The sequence below is a fragment of the Miniopterus schreibersii genome (assembly GCF_964146895.1).
Source record: "Miniopterus schreibersii genome assembly, chromosome: 1".
Taxonomy (NCBI): Eukaryota; Metazoa; Chordata; class Mammalia; order Chiroptera; family Miniopteridae; genus Miniopterus; species Miniopterus schreibersii.
Window position 1 is genome coordinate 64,976,984 of NC_138101.1, and position 19,223 is coordinate 64,996,206.

Genomic DNA, 19,223 nt, shown 5'->3' on the forward strand with positions numbered 1-19,223 from the left:
AGTGAAATTACCTTCACTGGTCTTGGCTCAGTCCCTTCGCCACTTCTAACCATCTCTTCAAACCCACACACATGAGATAGAGCCGCTGTCCTTCACCGCCAAGGAAACGCAGCCGAGAGTTATGTTACCGTGGAAACAGAATCATTTTTTGCTGCAAGACACATCGCTTCACCTGCGCCGTTATGAAGCAGCATACATTGGTAGGGCCGGCAGGAAAATCACATATTCTGCCCGCCAGTGTTGTGCTTGGCCTTTGGGTGAATAAATGACTTTCAATTAGAGTACTTAAATACCTTTTAACTTTAATAATTATTATTAGAGCCCCAGCAGAATTTTGCTTGGAAAAGAGTAAAAATTTTGACTCCACTGTTAAGGGGAGATATAAATTCTTTCAAACTAGACCATTTCTGTTAAAGAAAATACAAAGGAGTTTACAATTAATGGTTTCATTGTGTGTAAAATAAATGCCTTTGTCCTTTGTTTTTTTACTTTCTGACTTGATCCTATTGTGGATTTATGAGAGTGTCCTTGCCGCTTTCTTTCTTTGTCTCTAAGCTGCTTTGTCGTGAACATACATATTTACAACTTCATCTTGTGCTGGGCTGTGTGAATGCAGACCCTTTCTCCTTTACTTGCTCCTCAGTTTCCTCCGAGCCCGGCGCTCACTCCCACTTCTTAATTCCCTTGCCCAGCCAAAGTCCTCACTCCTATTTGCCACCTGGCTCTGTCACTGGGAGGCTGTCCTCATCTTATGATCAACCCTAAATTTTGCCACTATCTTATTTTATTTTCTCTTCTTATAACTATTTCTTACTGTTTGGGTTGCTGCTTGAAGAGCAAATCTACAAGACCCACACTGCTAGGAGAATCAACTCAGCACAGTCCCAGGAACAAAACAAGGATTCCTCATCCCTTCAGTTCCAAAGATTCTCACAGTTGCTGAGTTTCTGAACAAGTCCAAGTAAGCATTGATACAACACACACACACACAGTCTATAATCACAGGGAAATCTCATATAATGAAAAGGAAAAAAAAGCCTTTGATTGGCTGGATATAAATGAGAAAAGTGCTGGTGTTTTAATTCTAGAGATAGTATAGTAACATTAAGAGACAAGTGACATTAATTGAGCAACTTGTCAGTGCCAGGCACGTTTTACACCTACATCCCATTTAATTCTTAAATTCATCTCCAGAGTTACTATTACTTATTTCCATTTTACAAATGATAGAATTGAGGCTCAAAGAATTTTTTTAAGTCATTCCCAAAGTCACCACGCAACTGCTACATGATGGTGATTTCGGATTCCTCCCAACTACATCTCTCTGTACAGTGTCAGGCAAAGCTCTGCTGTGTGGAGGGCTAAAGCCTAAGGGGGGAAAAATGAGAAGAATATGGTTTCTAATCCTGGCTTTTCCAGCAACAAACAACATGAAGAGCAAGTGACAATTTGAGAACACAAAATGAATAACTCACCTGCCACCTATAATCATAATATCTACACTAATTCTTCCATTAACACCCATCACAGCAGTACTGAACTGGGAATTTAGGTTCCTGTTGCTAGGATGTTGGGGAAATAATTTATTTCTTTTAGACTCAGGTTTGTCTATTCTTAATTAAAAAGGATTAATAACCTCTTATCTCCTCATATATTCAGGGAGCTGAGCAGGGAGTTCAGCAGTTAATATGTGCAAAACATGTTGAAAATACAAAGGGCACTTCTATTTCTGAAGGAAGAATAGCTTATGGTTGTTACTATAATAGGCCCAGATTAGTAGGTTCCTATGGCTCCCAATCAGCTCAGCCCAAATCATTATCAGATCCAAGTCCGCAATGATTGTGAGAGCAGACCCAATCACATATTGTATGTGTGTGTGTGTATATGTATCCCAAATCACCTTAACACAATGCAGGGTAGGGTAGTAGATGCTCACTGCACTTTTTTTTTTTTCTAAATATATCTTTGTTGATTTCAGAGAGAGGAAAGGAGAGGGAAAGAGAGAGAAACATCAATGATGAGAGAGTCATTGATCGAGCCCACAACTCGAGTATGTGCCCTGACCGGGAATCAAACCCCAGTTGCCTGGATCCTAGGTCAACGCTCAACTGCTGAGCCACACCCGGCTGCGTTCACTACACATTTTTAAGTGAAGGAGTGGGTGTTTAAATCACACCATTGTTCAATACCTATCTGAGCCATCAGTTATAGACCCAGTTTTATCATCAAAATAAGTTCTTAAATGCTGGACACAATTAGCCCAAGTCGCTTTATGAAAAAGATAGTCATAACTCTTGTCCATAGTATTATCAAATTAACATTTTTTATTATGTCCATTATCTTAACAGAAATAATGGCTGATTCTTTTTATTATCACATATAAGGAAATACTTTATTTCTTTAAACTCCATTGCTTGCCTTTCACAGAACCTCAGGAAATGTTAGTGGAATAAATATGAACATATAATTTACCTAGCGCCTAAAATTTCACCTCCCATACTTTTAATAAATTAACAATAACTGCTCCGTTTTGATCATTTGCAATGTACATATTGTACCCTGAACTTCACATACACTGCGTCTTTAATTTTAATAATGACCCTATGAAGTTGGAACTATTATTGTTTCCACTTTATAGATGAGGAAATAGGTTCAGAGGGTAAAAACAAACTGTCCAAGTCATAACCTGGCCAAGTCTGTAGCACAGCCTGATCCAGATCCACGCAGACCGACGTTAAAGTGCTGCCCTTAGCCAGGCTCCTGCCCAGCCAGGTGCACAGTCACCGCCGAGAAAACCAGCTGCCACTGGCCGCCCACCCCTGTTAAGCTCTTTCTCTTCTGTTCTATAAAAGAAAGGAACGGAGGAAGGAAAAAAGCAGGGAGAGAACAAAGAGGGAGGAAAGAAGGGAAAGAAAAGGGGAGAAAGGTCACGCTTTCCGGGTGCCCCCGGGGGCCGAGTGGCACCCCTCCAACGCCCGTCGATATTGCCGAATAATAAATATGTGATGTCCCAGCGGGTCTGACGTGGTATCATTTTGCCTCTGTTTTACATTTGCCAGGAGAAGTGTTCCTGCAGATTAAGGAGCCCCTGGAGGACATTTATAAAACCTACTGCTATCACCACGACAGCGCACACAGTGTGCTGGAGGCCTGCGAGAGGGAGGAGGAGCTGAAGCAGCACCTGAGCCTGTGCGTCCAGTCCCTGCAGTAAGGCCTTTTCCCACGGGATTTCCGCGCTCGGTGCCTGGCAGGGAACATGGTCACGGGACGCAGATGACAGTTCCCAGTAAAGCCTGGGTTTCACGGGCCTGGAGGAAAGCTCTACTTTGCATTCTCTTTATGAAAAGCTGTCATGCCAGGAACCCCGATTGGCTTTCTTTTTTTCCCCCCTGTGAGGATGACTAAAAATAATATGGGGGGAAATTCGGGGCTCTGTAGAAATAGAAAAATGCAATCGCAAACGGTGGACTGTGGAAGGAAAGCCCCTCCTGAGAGCTGTTGTTGGTTGCCTGCCCCACGTAGATCAGGGAATGTGTGAGGCATCATGTGGCACCGTGAGCCCTGGAGAACGTGGGAAATCAGGTCGGTGGGATGTCCCTGTCTCTCTGGATGGCCCTCACCTCCTGCCAGGGGGGAGGTTGGTGAAGACGAGTCAGGCCCTGATAGTTTCAGGAAAATGAGTCATGCCTTTCTCCTCATTTCTAAATTGTTGGTGGGAGGTGCTACATAATATACTTTTTTTTTTAATCTAGAAGAAATATCTATGCAGTGCAAAAATCTGACAAATATAAGAAAACATGAATAAGATAAAAACCCTTGCTATTCCATGTATTAATTCCTCACTAAGCCATGCATTAGTAACCAGTTTGCATTTTCTTCTGATCTTATCTATATGCATAAATATGGAAATGTGTTTGGGGTGATTCTTTTCAATGGAATTGGTATCTTATTGTATATATTTTATTTTCTACCACATGAAGCTTAAAGCCAAAATTTCTGCCTTAGTCCACAACTTACCCAGTGGTTCTCTTGTGGTCTTTTATTTCTCAGGATTATTTATTGTCAAGTGGTTTTGATTACACCACGAGTTAACCGAACAGAGAGAGCTATGCTGTATAAATCAATGTACACCAACCATTCTGACCCTCTGGTATATCCATTCCCTTTATATATGCTATTGTAGGGACTAAAATGGGGTCCCTGATTGAGTACAAGAGGCTGATAGCTGAATTAAAGTGAAGTCAGAAGACTAGGTGAGACTACTCTAGAGAAAGTCTTTGCAGGGAAGAACTAGGACTGAAAGTGGGTTTAAATGGGGTGGTAAGAATTTTTAAAAACTAACTTTATTGCCCTCTACTGGTCATTAAGTTATTATAGTTCTTTAACCATTTTTTGTGCCCATGTTGTGGAAAATACATTTAAGTCACTAAGTCCCAAGAATTTATTTAGTGCGTGTGCTATATACCAAGCATGGTTCTGGGTGCTGAAAATATAAAAAATAAATAGGTCTTAGCCCATGCCCATAAGGAGCTCAATACAATCAGCTAACTCTTAAAGATAATATGTGATGAGTAGCTCTAGTTCATTATTTCTCTACTATTTGAAGTTTAGTTCAGTGTTAGAAAATCAATTTGGAGGAAACTTAACATTTGAAGTTGTAATAAATTAATATATCAAGAGCAAACTCTTCTAAATATAAAAATACTATTTTTTCCTAGGGAGAAATAATGGTGTTATCCTGGGTGTGAATAAACACCTTTTCTATTTGATCCAATAAATGTCTATATTGAGCCATTTTTCTTCCTCAGTTTCTAGAATGAAAGAGAGAAATCCTATAGTAAGGGAACACTAACACCTTGGGTCATCAGTCCAACTCCAACCCCAGGAATGGCGCTCCATTACTTTGGCAGGTGCTCTTAACAGCTGGCCAGAAGTGGATCTGCTCAGAGGGAATAAACATTAGTTTATTATTCATTAAGCTTTTGACTCCTAAGAGAAAGAGATTGACCCTGCCAGAATATTCCACTAGGCAGCAGAACTCCATATCATACCCTTTATAAAGCAGCTGAAGGCAGAGGTAATTTTCAAACTCCATGAAGTCCGAATTACTGAAAATGACTTTCAGATCTAGTGGTTTATTTGATCTTCTGAAAGCCTCTAGTTATTGCCCTAGTGATGCCCCAAATCTTGTGCATTCAGCACTAGCCTGGTTTTAGGGAATGATTTCAGGCCCTGGAAGGGGCTAAGGTTTAGAAAGCACAAAATCCAAAGAAAGGAATATTGGCAGAACTATTTTTTAAGGGAAAGAAAATAAAAATAAAATAGCTTAAGTTAGAGCTCTTTTCCCAAAAGTTGCCTTTCCATGAACATAAAGTTAATGATGAATTGTACTGGTCTGCTTGAAAGCTGAGAGCAGTAGAATTATTGACATTGTTATAATACTGACCTCAATTGAGCTAAGCTCTAAATTCTGAGAAACAGGTTTTCAAACAGGTTTATAGGCCAAAGAGAGTCTGGAACACCCAAGGGCTTGGTTTCCCTTGCCAAGTAATCAGTCAAAGCTATTACCGTGGCTCTGCCTTTTCCTTGTGGCTAAATAACAGAGCCCAAGTGCAGAGTTGCCAATTTCTAATGAATATTAGGTGTGGCCTCCATTTTCTACTGTGCAAGGGATATTAGAATAAGCAATATCCCTGAGAGAAGTGGCTTCATGCTTCAGAAGTTAAAGTGAATTTTAAAGCAACTTAGGTTGCATTTTAACCAAAATTAAAATAAGTTTATTGAGGGCTTAATAAATATTTATGAAGAGTGCTAGATAATGTTGAAAACATTTAAAAAATATATGTATAAGCATAGTTCTTGCCTCCTAGAAACACACCTTCTACTTGGGTAGATAAACAAAACCATCTGGGAAGTTAAATAACTATACCAGAGTTCATTTAAATAACACACTGGAAGATGTCACAGTGAGGTTCAAGACTAATTTCCAAGAAGATGGTAGAGATTGTTTGGTTCTATAACAGACGTGAGCTCATAACCATTGGCTATTCTTTGAAGCCCAGTATCTTTCAAAGGAGAAAATAATATCCAGGAAATGATTTTGAATTACTTGGAAATGTTGGAAACACACAGCATTTCTTGCTGTGTGTGTGCCCATGCATCAGATTAACCGGGGATGTGTATTAAAAGTGCAGATTCCTAAACTCTGCTCCAGACCAAAAAAAAAAAAAAAAAGAAAGGCTGGCTGGCTGAGGGTCCGATGCAGGAATTGGCACATTAACCAGCACCCTCAGCTGATGAGCACACACTTCAGAGCTACTTAGGAGGAGACATGCCCGCAGTTCTCTCTTCCTGCTTTCCCTAAAGCACATGGGCTTTTTCCATGACCATAGATACCATCTAAGCAGTAATTTCAGGGTTTGGAGACCTTAAGAAAGAAAAGACTAAAACTATGCACAGTACCACATCTGCATCTGCAGCGTGCGAAGTGGAAATCTACAAGTTTTCCTTATTCAACAAGGAGTGTTTACACAGTCGCATTGGTGACCCCTACGATTAACGCAGTCTCCAAACTGATGGAAGTTATTTGCTAAAGATCTAGTTACTCAACCTCTATGGGGTTATTTAAGGTTTCTCATCTGCATAAGAAAAGGGAAACCTAGTAGAGCTATAAATGCCAGTGTAGCTATAATTAGCACAGCCTGTCTGCTGCCTCCGTTTTCTGTTTTTCTAGTTATAAATACCGCCAAATCCCTGCTGCCTCTCCTAGGCCCCAGGGATCTGTTTATTTTGTAATAGAGAAAAGAATGAAGGGGCTTTTCCAAATTTGTTGGTAGTAGAAGACACATTTCTAGCTTCTCGTCTGTTTGTTTCAAATGTATCTACATTTCTCTTCCTAACTAAGTCCATCATCCATAGAAGGAAAGCTTCTAACTTTACAGCAAACTTCTAACTTTGCTGGATGCTTTGGCTGCTCATATTCCAGCAAAAACTTCTCCATTCCCAGAGGAAGCGAAAAGTTCACACGAGGCTAACTCTAAAGGAACAGATTTCAATTTGTTGGCCACATTTTGCATTTCTTAATAGTATTCTAACGGAATGTTCCACATAAAAATTAAAACCACTGCTGGAAATTCTCTCATTGCTTTGTTAGGTGGCATGATGTTTGAACAAAGACTAATCCTTAATGAACAGCCACGTAAAAACTTCTGTTAATTGTGAGTCAAATTATAACGAGCCTGTGAGAGGAGGAGATATAATGGACATATTGAGTTAGTTTGTCCCAGAAAGGGGTAAATGAGCATGATTTACCTTCCCCCTAAATTGTCCTTGGCTAGGGTTAACTTCTGGAAAACTTGTATCCTAAAAGAGATATTTTTTTTTAAATGAGCAGGTAAAAAGGAGATGTTATCAACACAGTGCCACTATTTCACTACGCCAACAGGAAAAACCTGTTGAAGATCTCTCAGGTCCCTCTTCATAACATATTGTGTTTACATTAAACACAGCCTTTAACTTATGTTATACTCTTCAGGTTTTATTTCATTTGAAATAGTAGAAAAATTTCCCATGTCTTCTCTAGGAAAGAAAAGGACAATCTTTTCTTTCAACTTCAAAGTATGTGTTTCGGATCCAAAAGGATCGCCTTGTTCACTTGTTTATTTCCACAGAAAATTGCATTTTTATTTTTGGTCAACTTCTCTCCCAGATTCTCTGATGTACGATCCAGAGCGCATAAAGGAAGTGAACGGAAGGAAGCAGGGGGCCGGGCGGAGTGCGGGTACAGTGTCTCTCGGAGTAAAAGAGTTCTTCAGGCTTGTTAAGGGCATGAAAATTCAGCAGAGGGGTTTATCACTGACTGTTTCTCAACCACTGCATTTGACAAGGCCATCTCCTGTATTGCCGGATGACGTTAAGCTTTTTTTCTATATTGAAAACAGTCACTGTTTCCCAAAAGACTGGAAAGCAGAGATCAAGGTGATCACGTTATTAACACCGGTTATTACTTCACTTCTCTGCAGCCACGTGAGGCTTTGAGGGAAAAACTTCATCACCCTTGATCCCCTGAAGTTTAACTTGAATGAGTCCCACTTTTTTATTGTTAATTAATTAATTAGACAAATATGTTCTGCCCTCCTGCCACATGCCAGCCACTGTTTCCAGCCCGGGGCCTGCAGCAGAAAACAAGGCATCAATCTGGCCGCGTACAGTCTTGTAAAGGTTGGGCAGGGAAGCCGCCCCTGGGAGGAAATACTTGTGCAAAGAGAGATGAGGAGTGAGCTGTATCCAGGGGAAGAGCAACCAGGCAGGACAGCACCTCGAAGGCCTGCAGGCAGGAGCCAGGCTCCAGGCCTTAGAAAGGGCCAGGAGCCCTGTGGGGCTCCCACACATGGGGGGGGGCAGGAGAGGGGGTGGAGAGGAGGTGGGAGGAGAGGCAGAGCACACTGCTTCGGAAGGACTTCAGCTTTACTTGAGCAAAGGGAGGCCACCAGAGCTGGCAATGCTGGTGAAAGTTTTTGAATAGGTGAATTGTTTATAACCTGCATCACACTATATGCAAAGATATTACAGAGCATAGTTTTCTGCACATCAGTCACTTTCCCTTGTAATCTGGTGGTGTCAGTTTTTCCTATCATGTTTAATAGGTTCTTTTTTTCTATCATGTAAACAAAAGTTGGCGGTTAAATCCATTTTCAGATGATGAAAATTTGCTAACTGTAATCTCAATCAACAGTTTTTAAACTGACACTATAAAGAGTAAAACAAAAATGGTGCAAGCATACTAAAATACATTTTTAGGGACATGATTATAAAATGATGAGGCCAATTCTATAAAACATTCATGGAAATGATATTACTTTATGTAATAAAATTTTAAAAATTTTGTATAATGTTTGTATATTAGCTCAAATATGTGGATTTACATGAATTCACTTTTTTTTCTTCTCTTACAGGAACATATATATGCAAGAGTAAGTACTTTTATCTTAATAAAAAAATGTAAAAATCATGAGGAAAAGCTGTTGAATATTTCTTTACAAGTTATACCTTTTAGTTTTACAATTACGTTATTGCTTTTAATAAGTAAATCAAGATTTGAAGGCATTTGCTGTAGGCATTACTTGTGCACTTATTTCCAGTTTGTCTGAGATGATCTTCTATATTAAATTTTTATTACATGTACTTTACTAAACTTTTAGAAGAATCCTGGGATATAATTTACTTAAGTCATAAGTTTGCTGGTGCCAGGGACTCTTTAGGAACTGCTCATCACACATATGTTTAGGAATCTTAATGTGTCCAAACATTTTTTCCTAAGAACATTAGTCTTAAAAAAAAAATCTCAGATTAATACCATAAGGTTTTCAAAGTTTCCACAGATTAATGTGCAAAAGAAAAGACTCCTTATGCATTATAGTAAAATATTGGGTTTCTTCTCAATTGGATTCTTGTATGATTTACAATGAAAAAATTATACCCACATATACAGAATGAAAATAAAATATTTAGATGAAATAGTTGGTCACTAAGACAGTATAGAAATTACCTTTGAAGATGCCCATTTTTATATAAGAAAAGAATATTTAGCCCAACTAATACTGAAAGGGTGATATTAACTTACATACAAACTCAAAATAGGACTTGAAAAAGCACATGCTTTGCTTAGTGTGGTCAGTAACTATCTAAGGTCCTGAGTTCCTAGTCTTTGTGTGTGAGTGTGTGTGTGTGTGTGTGTGTCCTACTCCAGAAACTTTACATCAAGAAATACAAAATTTACAAAGGAAAAGTTATATTAATTTAACCTGTCAATAGCTGCCATTCCTGTTTTTGTGCAGAACAACCATGAGGAAAGACAGAATTCCAGAGTGAGTGGAAGAGTCAGGCATCATCCAGGAGGCCTGCGGGCTAAGGCTTTATACCTCAGCCAGGCTGAGAAGTTAGTTTTTGACACACCAAACAAGCACCCAGTTCTCTCACTTTATAAGTCTTTCCTTTCACACAAAAAAATTAAAAAAAATCCCTACAGTATAAATAGATATGAGTAGGTTTATTCAATGAGTTCCCAAATGCGGGATCACTTGCATTTGTAGATGTGGGTTATAGGAAAAGAGGGCCTTTGGGTCCTTCCACACCTGGGCCTTCCTGGCTTCTCTCCAGTGATAGTTGAGGGGATGGGGGGCAGGGGTAGGGACTGCTGACTCATTCTAAAGCCTGTGCCCCCGGCTTCACCATGCCCAGGAATGGAGACTCACAGAGCTGGATGCCTAGAGAAGAACTTCATAGACTACAAAGTTGGTTTAGGTCTTAGGGAGAGAGAGAGAGGAGAGAGAGAGAGAGAGCAGGAACCGAGGGACAGAAAGAGGGAGAGAAGGAGGGAGGGAGGGAGGGAGGGAGGGAGGGAGGGAGGGAGGGAGGGAGGGAGGGAGGGATTCAGAGGAGGAGAGTGAGAGATTGAATTATTGTACAGTTAGCACGCACAGGCTGCTCCATACAGAATACCTACAACGAACAGTACATTGTATTGAAATACTTGCTTAAAAAATTGCACTAGCTTTTGCGCGATCCTGCGGTGTGGGAGTTGGCAGGCTGTGCGTGTCCCCCGCAGCCCATTCTATACATCAAGGACTGAAACAGAGGAAGCGTATTCAGAGCGTGCGGCTGGATGAACATCAAAGGCGCTTCTGCAGGGAGCTTTCTTCCTTCGCTCGGGTCAGGGGGCGCACAAGCTGCAACATACAAGGGTAAAAGGGGACCTCAAGTGCTGTGTAATCGTTAGGCTCCTTGGCAGCGGAGGCCGGGGATGTAGTGGCCCAGAGCCTATTTAGGAGGGGTGGGTTTTTCATGGCTTAAAAAACAATCCCTTACTTACGGAAACTGAACATTTTCTGGGTTTTTTTTTTTTTTAATCTATATTTTTAAAAGTACAGAGAAAGGCAAAGATATTTATAATTTCTAAAAGGATTACTTTGAATTACAATTTTAGGCAAACATCAAAGACAGTATTAAAGTGACAAGAATCAAAGAATCTGCCACCAAAAAGTCACCCCCCCCCAAAAAAAATCTGACACAATCCCATGTTCTAAAGCAATATCAACATGCCTGTTCTAAATTTAACTGTCTCCAGAAATGCAGTGTTGGATTTTCATGTTTTTATACTGCTCTGTATGTGTTCTCTGTCTGATCAGCTATTCCAGGTTTTGCATCTCAGAGTTTCTATTTATCTAAAAATATATATATATATATATATATATTTAAAAATATATATATGTATTATAAAAAATATATAAATATAAATATAAATATAAATATAAATATAAATATAAATATAAATATATATATATATATATATATATATATATATATGAAACACTGCAAAACAGAAAATTAAAATGAGGACAGCAAAGACAATGGGTGGTCACATTCCAGAGTTAATTAGGATAACATTGCCTTATAGATACTTGAACTGTGTCTATCTATCTGTAAAGATTGATGCTGCATGTTCATTCTTATACATGATCTCTGTTCAATAATTCGATCATTTTTTTAGGATGAATTTCTAAAAGTGGGATAACTAAAGCAAAGGGCATTTGGTACTTATTACCAGAAAATTTCAGAAAAGTTGAGCTAATTTATATTCCCACTACCCACATATGAGTTGTCCATTTATCTGCTTCCTGCCAGCACTAGATACAATTAATATTTGTATCTTTGCAACATTTGGCAAGGTAATAGGCAAAAATAGTAATGTATTGTTTTAATTTTCATTAATGATGATCTTGAGCATTTTTCATGTATGCTTGAGCATTTGCATTTCACTTCTAATAAATTATTTTTTTATTGATTGCTCACTTTCATTGAGATGTTCATCTTTTTCTAACAGATTGATAATGGTTCTTTAATTAGCAAATGTATTAAACTTTTTTTTTTTGTCTTATGTGTTATAGGTAATTTTTCCAGCTTTTCATTTTATTTTTAACATACTTTATGGGTTTTTTTCCTGTTTTTGTTTTTCTCTGTAAAATTTTATAGAGTAAAATTTTTAATAGATTTATCATTTTTTTCTAGTGTGGCTTTTGGATTTTGTGTCTTGCTTAGAAACTCCAAGAATGTTTTTAAAGCATAATCTTATGATTTCTTCAAGTTATTGTATAGTTTCATTTTTAACATTTAAATCTTTGATCTAGCAAGAAATTATTTTGGTGTAAAGAATTTATTTTTATTATTCTTTCTATGTGAGTAGCTAATTATCACAACACCCGATATTGAATAATTTTTTTCCACTGAGTATGAATGTCATACTTACCATGTAATTAATTTCCATACATACCTGCATATATTTCTTGGTTTTCTACTTTGTGCTAATCATCTGTCCATACCAAACTGCTTTCATTTTTGCAGCTTTGTATTTTAATACCAGGCCTAACTAATCTCAGCTCAGCATTCTTCCTTTCAGAATGTCTTGGATATTCTTGCATGTTTCCTTCTTTAAAAACTTTCTCTTTTTTAAAAATTATGTGTACCATGGCTTAAAAAGCCAAATAGTTCTACAGGATTTAAGAAAAATAGTAGTCCCCTTCCCTCCTACCTGCTGCTAAATGCTCCTCACAAGAACACAAGCAATTTCACACCTTTTAGTTGACTCTTTTGGAATTTATCTTCCTGACTCTAAAAACATCTTTGGCTTTGCCTTTTTGGAGATTATGTAGGAGACAATTATTTACCTTTCTTTCCTACCCTGTCTCCACACACACACACACACACACACTCACACATTCTTTCCACCTTTCCACTCCTCTCCTCACCTAGTTACATTATAATTTGGAGTAGAGCAATAATCAGTGTTTGGATTATTATATGTGAGTAAATTTCTTTTCAGAGCTAAACCTTGAGATAAATGATTACTTGTTTTTCCGGGAGTTAATTATTGTCTTTTTTTTTCATTTTCTTAGTTTTCTTTCTGCTAGTCATTAATGCCAAACTCACAGCCAGTCATATTTCAGGACAGCCAGGTGCATTATGTACACTATCACCTTCTTCTCCCTAAAAAAGCTTCCCCCAGAGCCTCTTGAGTTTGTCCTGGTGACACTGGGCACAGCTGTCTTTCAGAAATTCTCCTCCCGTCATTCTGGGGATTCTCTTGGCCTCTTTCCTGTTTTTGGTAGAGTGCCCTTCCACAGTTTCTTCTAGTCATCAAGTAATGCATGGGAAGTAAAACTTTAAGAAATTTTATATCTAAAATATCTTTATTTCACCCTCATATTTAATTTATAGTTTGAATTCTAAACTACTGAATTCCAAACAGTAGAGAATTCCAAACTGAAAATCATTCATCTTCACATTTCAACGGTAATTCTCATTGTTTTCTGGTTTTCAGTGTTGCTACAAGAAATCTGAATTCTTGTCCGGTTCCTAATCGTTTGTACCTGTTTGTCTATGTGTTTCTCTGGAGGACTACGGGATCTTTTCTTGGTCCCCAACAGTCTGAAGTTTCATGAATGCCAAGGTCTGAATCTATTTCATCCATTGTTCTGGATCCCTAGCCTGCGAACTTATGTTTTCTTCTCGAATTATTTCACTCATGATTTCCTCCCCACATGTTCTCTGTTCTCTCTTTCTGGGAGTCTCATTATTTTGATATTGGCTCTCCTAGAACAGTCCTCTAATTTTCTGCATTTCTCTTTTATTTTCAATCCCTTTGTATTTTTGCTCTTCTCTCTGGAAAGTTCCTGAACATTTTTTCCAGCACTGTGAGTTTTTATTTCTGCTGTTATCCTTGCACTTCCAAGAGGTCTTTCTCAGTCCACCAGAGGATCTCCTTTGTTGGTATTGACCTTAAGAATTGGGCTGTTTCTTAAACAGGTTTTCAACTAGTCCCTTCTTATTCTAGTCCTCTCTCTCTGTCTCTCTCTCTCTCTCTCCCTCTCTCTCTCTCTCCCCCCCCCACTACCATAGGTTCTCAAGAAGTCTAATTAATGAACTTTTGGAAGAATGATTACATTATTACCTCTCCATATTTCTGGTTCTCTCTGGTCTGCTATATCAATTATTCATTCATCTCCTTTACATCTTCTAAAATTTATTGATAGTTCTATATCTATTTTCATAGCTATTTTTAACTTATGGCAACTGTTATGTGCTTATTATTTGTAGGAATATACAGTTTCCTCTAAAATTGACTTAATGTGTTTTAAAAGGGGAATACTGTACATTGAAAAAAATCAATACTGGTATAGTTGGTTTGTGGGTACTGTAAATGAAATATTAAATTTAGGATACTTATGGTCATAAAATAGAGGAAATTCAAAGTAATATGATCAATAGTTACATGATTATTTTTCTTTTCTCTCATTTTCTCCCTCTAATTAAGAAATATAGATGTGCCTCAGTATTGAATATCTGATTTTTTTGTTTTCCCCCATACTTTTTACATTGTTTAAATGTCATTTTTATTTTCATTGTGGAACTGTTTTCTTGTATTGATGTGTAGCTCTTTATAGCCAAACTGGATGCTGCTAAAACAAAGCCAGCTGTGTTTACTTGACTTTTTAAAGTCCCAATAATAATTTCTAATGAGATTAGTGTAGCTACTTATGGTGCTAAATACTTGCCAAAGTACTCATGATAAGAGGGAGGAAGATGAAACAGAATTTCAAATTAATAACCACCTTAGTTTTTAGCCCAGTATGTATGGGGAATTGTTACACATTCAGTTACTTTCTGCGGGGGAGGTACCTGGTAATTGGTTGCTTGGCTCAGCTGGGTTTTATCACACATAGGATGCATCTGCCTCGAAGTTATCAGAACTTAATTTAATTGGGAGGGATTAGATGGGTGAGCTTTGTGGCACTCAATGCCTGGAGGGTCATTATCTCATAGCACACCCTCTATTTTCTTGACCACACTGCTTGTCTATGTGATGCAGATATCAGAACATCAGTGTTCATCACTTGGGCAACTGTCCAAAGTGCATGTCTGAAGACAAATGAGACTTCTTGATTTTGAGAGAGCCTTTTTAATATTTGCATTTGTGATGCTTTTAAGAGAAACAGTAATCGTTCATTATTGTTATCATTGTCATTTGAAACATAAAAGGGAGAGAATAGAACTTTGATGCCAAAGAGTGATGGAAAAAAAAGTAGTGATGAGATCTGGGCACAACTAAAAGGGCCTAGCTTGGTTTTTGACAGGTCTTAATTAAGAAGAAACGAGGGCAGCTCCAAGATACAAGGATATCCTTTAATATATCTGGGGATCTTTAAAAATAAAGTAAGTGGACCACACTGATAAACTATCTTGTCAAAACTGAGTTGTCTTGGAATCATTTGATTATATTTATATTTTGATGGTATGTCCAGTGTTCTTTAGAAGATTAAATAAACTAATACGTGGTGATAGTCAAAGGAAAAACTCAGAAATTCTGATCATATTCATATAGGTAATATGGTTTTTTATAGTTAATATCTTCTATATTCCTGGCTTGTTCTTACATAAGGGAATTGTTCCTACTTAAGTCTCTAAACTGTTGTATTGTTAAAGAATCTCTGCTTAAGACACCTAAGAAAATGAGTTCTTCGTATTCGAAGGTTCAGCTATTGACACACCATCAGTTAGGAAATACGTTTTTATTTTTATTTTTTTAGTATTCATAATATTTACATTTTTCTCCATCTGTGTCACCCAGTTATCTTGGAAACCAATAACATCTCTCTCTCTCCCTCTCCCCTCATTGCTTTTTTGCCACCTTGTCTCCTTACCTCCCTTCCTTAATAGATTTGGTGCAAATGGGTAGAAAGTACAAGATACATCGTAAAAGCAACCCTTTACTCCCTTGAAAACCTTTTTTATTTTGGTTTTCCTGAAAGAAAAAAAAGCTACCTTTTGGTCTACTTCAATTTTTGTTTCTATTATGATATATATCATCTTTTGCTCAGCATGTGAACAAAATTCCTCAGTCATTAGAACCATTGGAAATTTGGGGGGGGGGGGCAGGGAATAAGTTCAGTATAAAATAAAAGCACATTACAAAAAATCTGAGAAATCTCTCACTTCAGTCTACAAATATTCATTGAGAGAACAATATATATCATGCTGGAGTTGTAGTGGTGGCAGGGAAACTGAGCATAAACGGGAGAACAGAGAAACAAGACGATTTCAGATAATGATAAGTGCTATGAAAAAGTGAAATAGTAAGAAGGTGTGATAGTGACTGGTGTGTGTGTGTGCACATGTATGCATGTACACATGATAATCAAAGTTCCCTAATTTCTCATTTTTCAAATGAAGGGTTCAATTAGATGATCTCTAAGGTGCCTTCAGATCTTTTCTAATGATGCAATTTTCTAATTTTGTTCAGTGTTACTTAGATTCATTTCATTATTCCAATTATGTGATCTGTTGTCTATCCATATTAGTGCTTGAAAATAATAATTGAATGAAAAATCCACCTATCAGGATTTGAAAACAGTGACTGTTTTCTCTATCTGCTAAATAAAAACATAAAACAAATAAATATATCCCTCCAGCAGAAGGGACTCAAAGTATGATTTTCATCCATGTTTCAGTTACAATGTCTCTTTACCTGCCCCTTTGCGTGAAGAGGTTTTTGGAAACGACTGCGTCCTGGCTGGAAAATGAGCGAGAGTGGGTTGGACAGAGACCCGATCGAGCTTGCAGTCGGGCAGGAGGGTCCCTTTCATGCAGCCGTTTGAAGATCTGCTGGCGGAGAGCAATCCACACGGAAAGCCACTGCAGGACAGCAACAGTTAGTGATAGCGATGGCATTAACAATATTCACAGAACTATTGCATTCATCACAAATCTCCTTTGGGGACTGAAAAGACCTCTGGAACAATATAAATGCAACTTCTCAATTCGGTAAAAGAGAGAAGACAATGCTTTCTTTTGACAATACTTGTCATCTGTTTAGAGTTTTAAATGATGAGTTTATTTTCCTCACCAATAATCACAAAAAATACCACTGGTAAAAAGCTTTTTTCTCGGTTGTCATGGAAAAAAATGCATTCCGGCATTGCTTGTTTCCCTCTATTATTTTAAAGCCTGTTATTAACGAAAACCTGTAAATGGGACATGGATGGAAACGATGCTTTGAATCTTTTTGGTGGACAGCTATACTCATGGTTTGTTTTTTTGTTTGTTTGTTTTCGTTTTTTGTTTAGTAGGATCTTTCAGCCTTGCTTCTATCTGTCACCCACGGCTCTTGCTTTCCTTTGGAAATCGTGCGTAGCCAAATGGATGGGGTGGGGAAGAAGAACAGTTTCAGGATTAATCTTTTCAAAAAATCACAAAACTTAAAAGGAGTTAATAAAACAACTGTTCACAAAACTGACATCATTTATCTCTATTGTAGAGGCAAGCCGAACCTAACAAACATGAGCTCCCTGATGATCAAGCCGATTCAGCGTGTGACGAAATACCCCCTATTGCTGTGCGAGCTTCGCAATTCCACCCCCGCCTCTCACCCGGACTTCGAGGCCGTGGAGGAGGCCTTCGCCGCAGTGAAGGACATCAATGTCAACATCAACGAGCTTAAAAGACGGAAGGATTTGGGTAAGGAGATACGAGGAATGAATTGGGTGCTTTCCGTGACTGGCGCGCTCTGTTCGTGTTTCTGAGAAGCAGAACGTCTGAAGTTACAGCAGTGGTAGCGATCATGCTCATTTGATTTCTAGAGTTAGGAGCTCAGGAAGAGAGTGTGGCTTTGCCTTGCCAGCTGGGTTCAGGAGAAGATCATGAGGCACAAACATGACCATTAAAAAAAAATCAGTCCTATAGTCAACCTCTTGTGGCCACTGCAGGCCTGATGACATACTGTGGGCCGAAGGTACCCATAACATAGAGTCTTCCCATCCCTGGCAGTATGTGTGGTGAGAAGGAGACACGGTGAGGCTGGATAGCTGGAGCCCTGGGAAGCTAGAGCCAAAAATTAGTGGGGAAAGGGGAAGATCCAGGTGAGGGGGCCCAGCTAACACATCAGCTCACTTGGTTCTGGCACACAAAGGATGCAGATTTGGGGGTGCAACAATTGTTCCACTGAAAGGGGCAAGTATATTTTTTCTCAAGTCAACAAATTATTGTTAACTCTTTGTTAACTCAGTTGTAAAATTGGTGTCCAAAGTAGATTGTAGATTTCAAGTCAGGAGGCATAATTATACTGATCCTCTCATCTGGATGTAGTGGTGCATTGGGTTGGCTCATGGGTCCTTTCTCAGTGTGAGTTTTTAATTGGCTTTGTACTTCTAACATTAGCTCTCAATTCAACATTAAAGCAATGGCAGGACTTTGAGGCTAACTGTCAAACCACTTCACTTATTTTTATTATTTTATTTTCTAATTTTTAAATTCAAAAGTGGTATGTGTTTGTATTAATAAATTCAGATTATAAAGGGCATAGAGTAAAAAGTGAAAGTTGTAGAGAAAAAGGCACCACAAACAAAATGAAAAGACAGCCCATAGACACAAGATTACTATCTAGAATATATAATTACTGGTATTAAATCAATAATAAAAACATTCGAATACAAAAACCCATTAAAAATAAAAATAAGCAGTTTACAGAAAGACCAGTATGTTTTCAAATGCTAAACTTCACTAATAATCAGGGAAATGCAAATTACAATGACAATGACATATCATTCTCAGCCTATCATTGGCAGAAAGATTTTTAATGGACAGCGTTAAGTGCTGAAGTTCAGTCTGGAGGTGAGAATGCAAATTGGAATCACCACTTTTAAGGACAGTTGACAATATCTAGTGAAGTTAAAGATTCACACACCCAAGACCCAGAAAACCAATTTCTAGATATTTGAGAAACTCTTGCCCATAGTTAATAGAGAGGTGTACTGGTAACTACTGGTAATAGTTTTGTTCATAATAGCAAAGAAAACCAAAGAAAGAAAAGAAATGGCTTACATATTTATTCAGATAATGGGTAAACTGTGTATTATACCCTGTGATATCATGAGACTACAAACATTATAAAAATTAATTAAAGTATATTTAATTAAAGTATATCAATTGGATAAATCAAAATAATGTGGAGGTTTTAAAAAATATATAAAGTATCAAGTGACAGAAGAATATATGCAATTTGGTACCATTTTCATAAAGATTGACATCATTCAAAATAATACTGCCCGGCCGGGCGTGGTTCAGCGGTTAAGCATCGACCTAGGATCCAGGTGATCAGGGTTCGATTCCCGGTC

The 19,223-nt window shown here is 38.1% G+C and overlaps 1 protein-coding gene across 1 annotated transcript in view; it reads left to right on the plus strand.

Annotated features, from left to right (window-relative positions):
* Nucleotides 1-19,223, plus strand: part of ARHGEF38 (Rho guanine nucleotide exchange factor 38) — a 123,008-nt gene that overhangs the window by 77,245 nt on the left and 26,540 nt on the right. Inside the window, exons 4-6 of the mRNA XM_081156570.1 lie at nucleotides 3,060-3,207; nucleotides 8,955-8,972; nucleotides 17,369-17,568. Coding sequence (XP_081012696.1) covers nucleotides 3,060-3,207; nucleotides 8,955-8,972; nucleotides 17,369-17,568 — 366 coding nt within the window. The remainder of the gene's footprint in view (nucleotides 1-3,059; nucleotides 3,208-8,954; nucleotides 8,973-17,368; nucleotides 17,569-19,223) is intronic.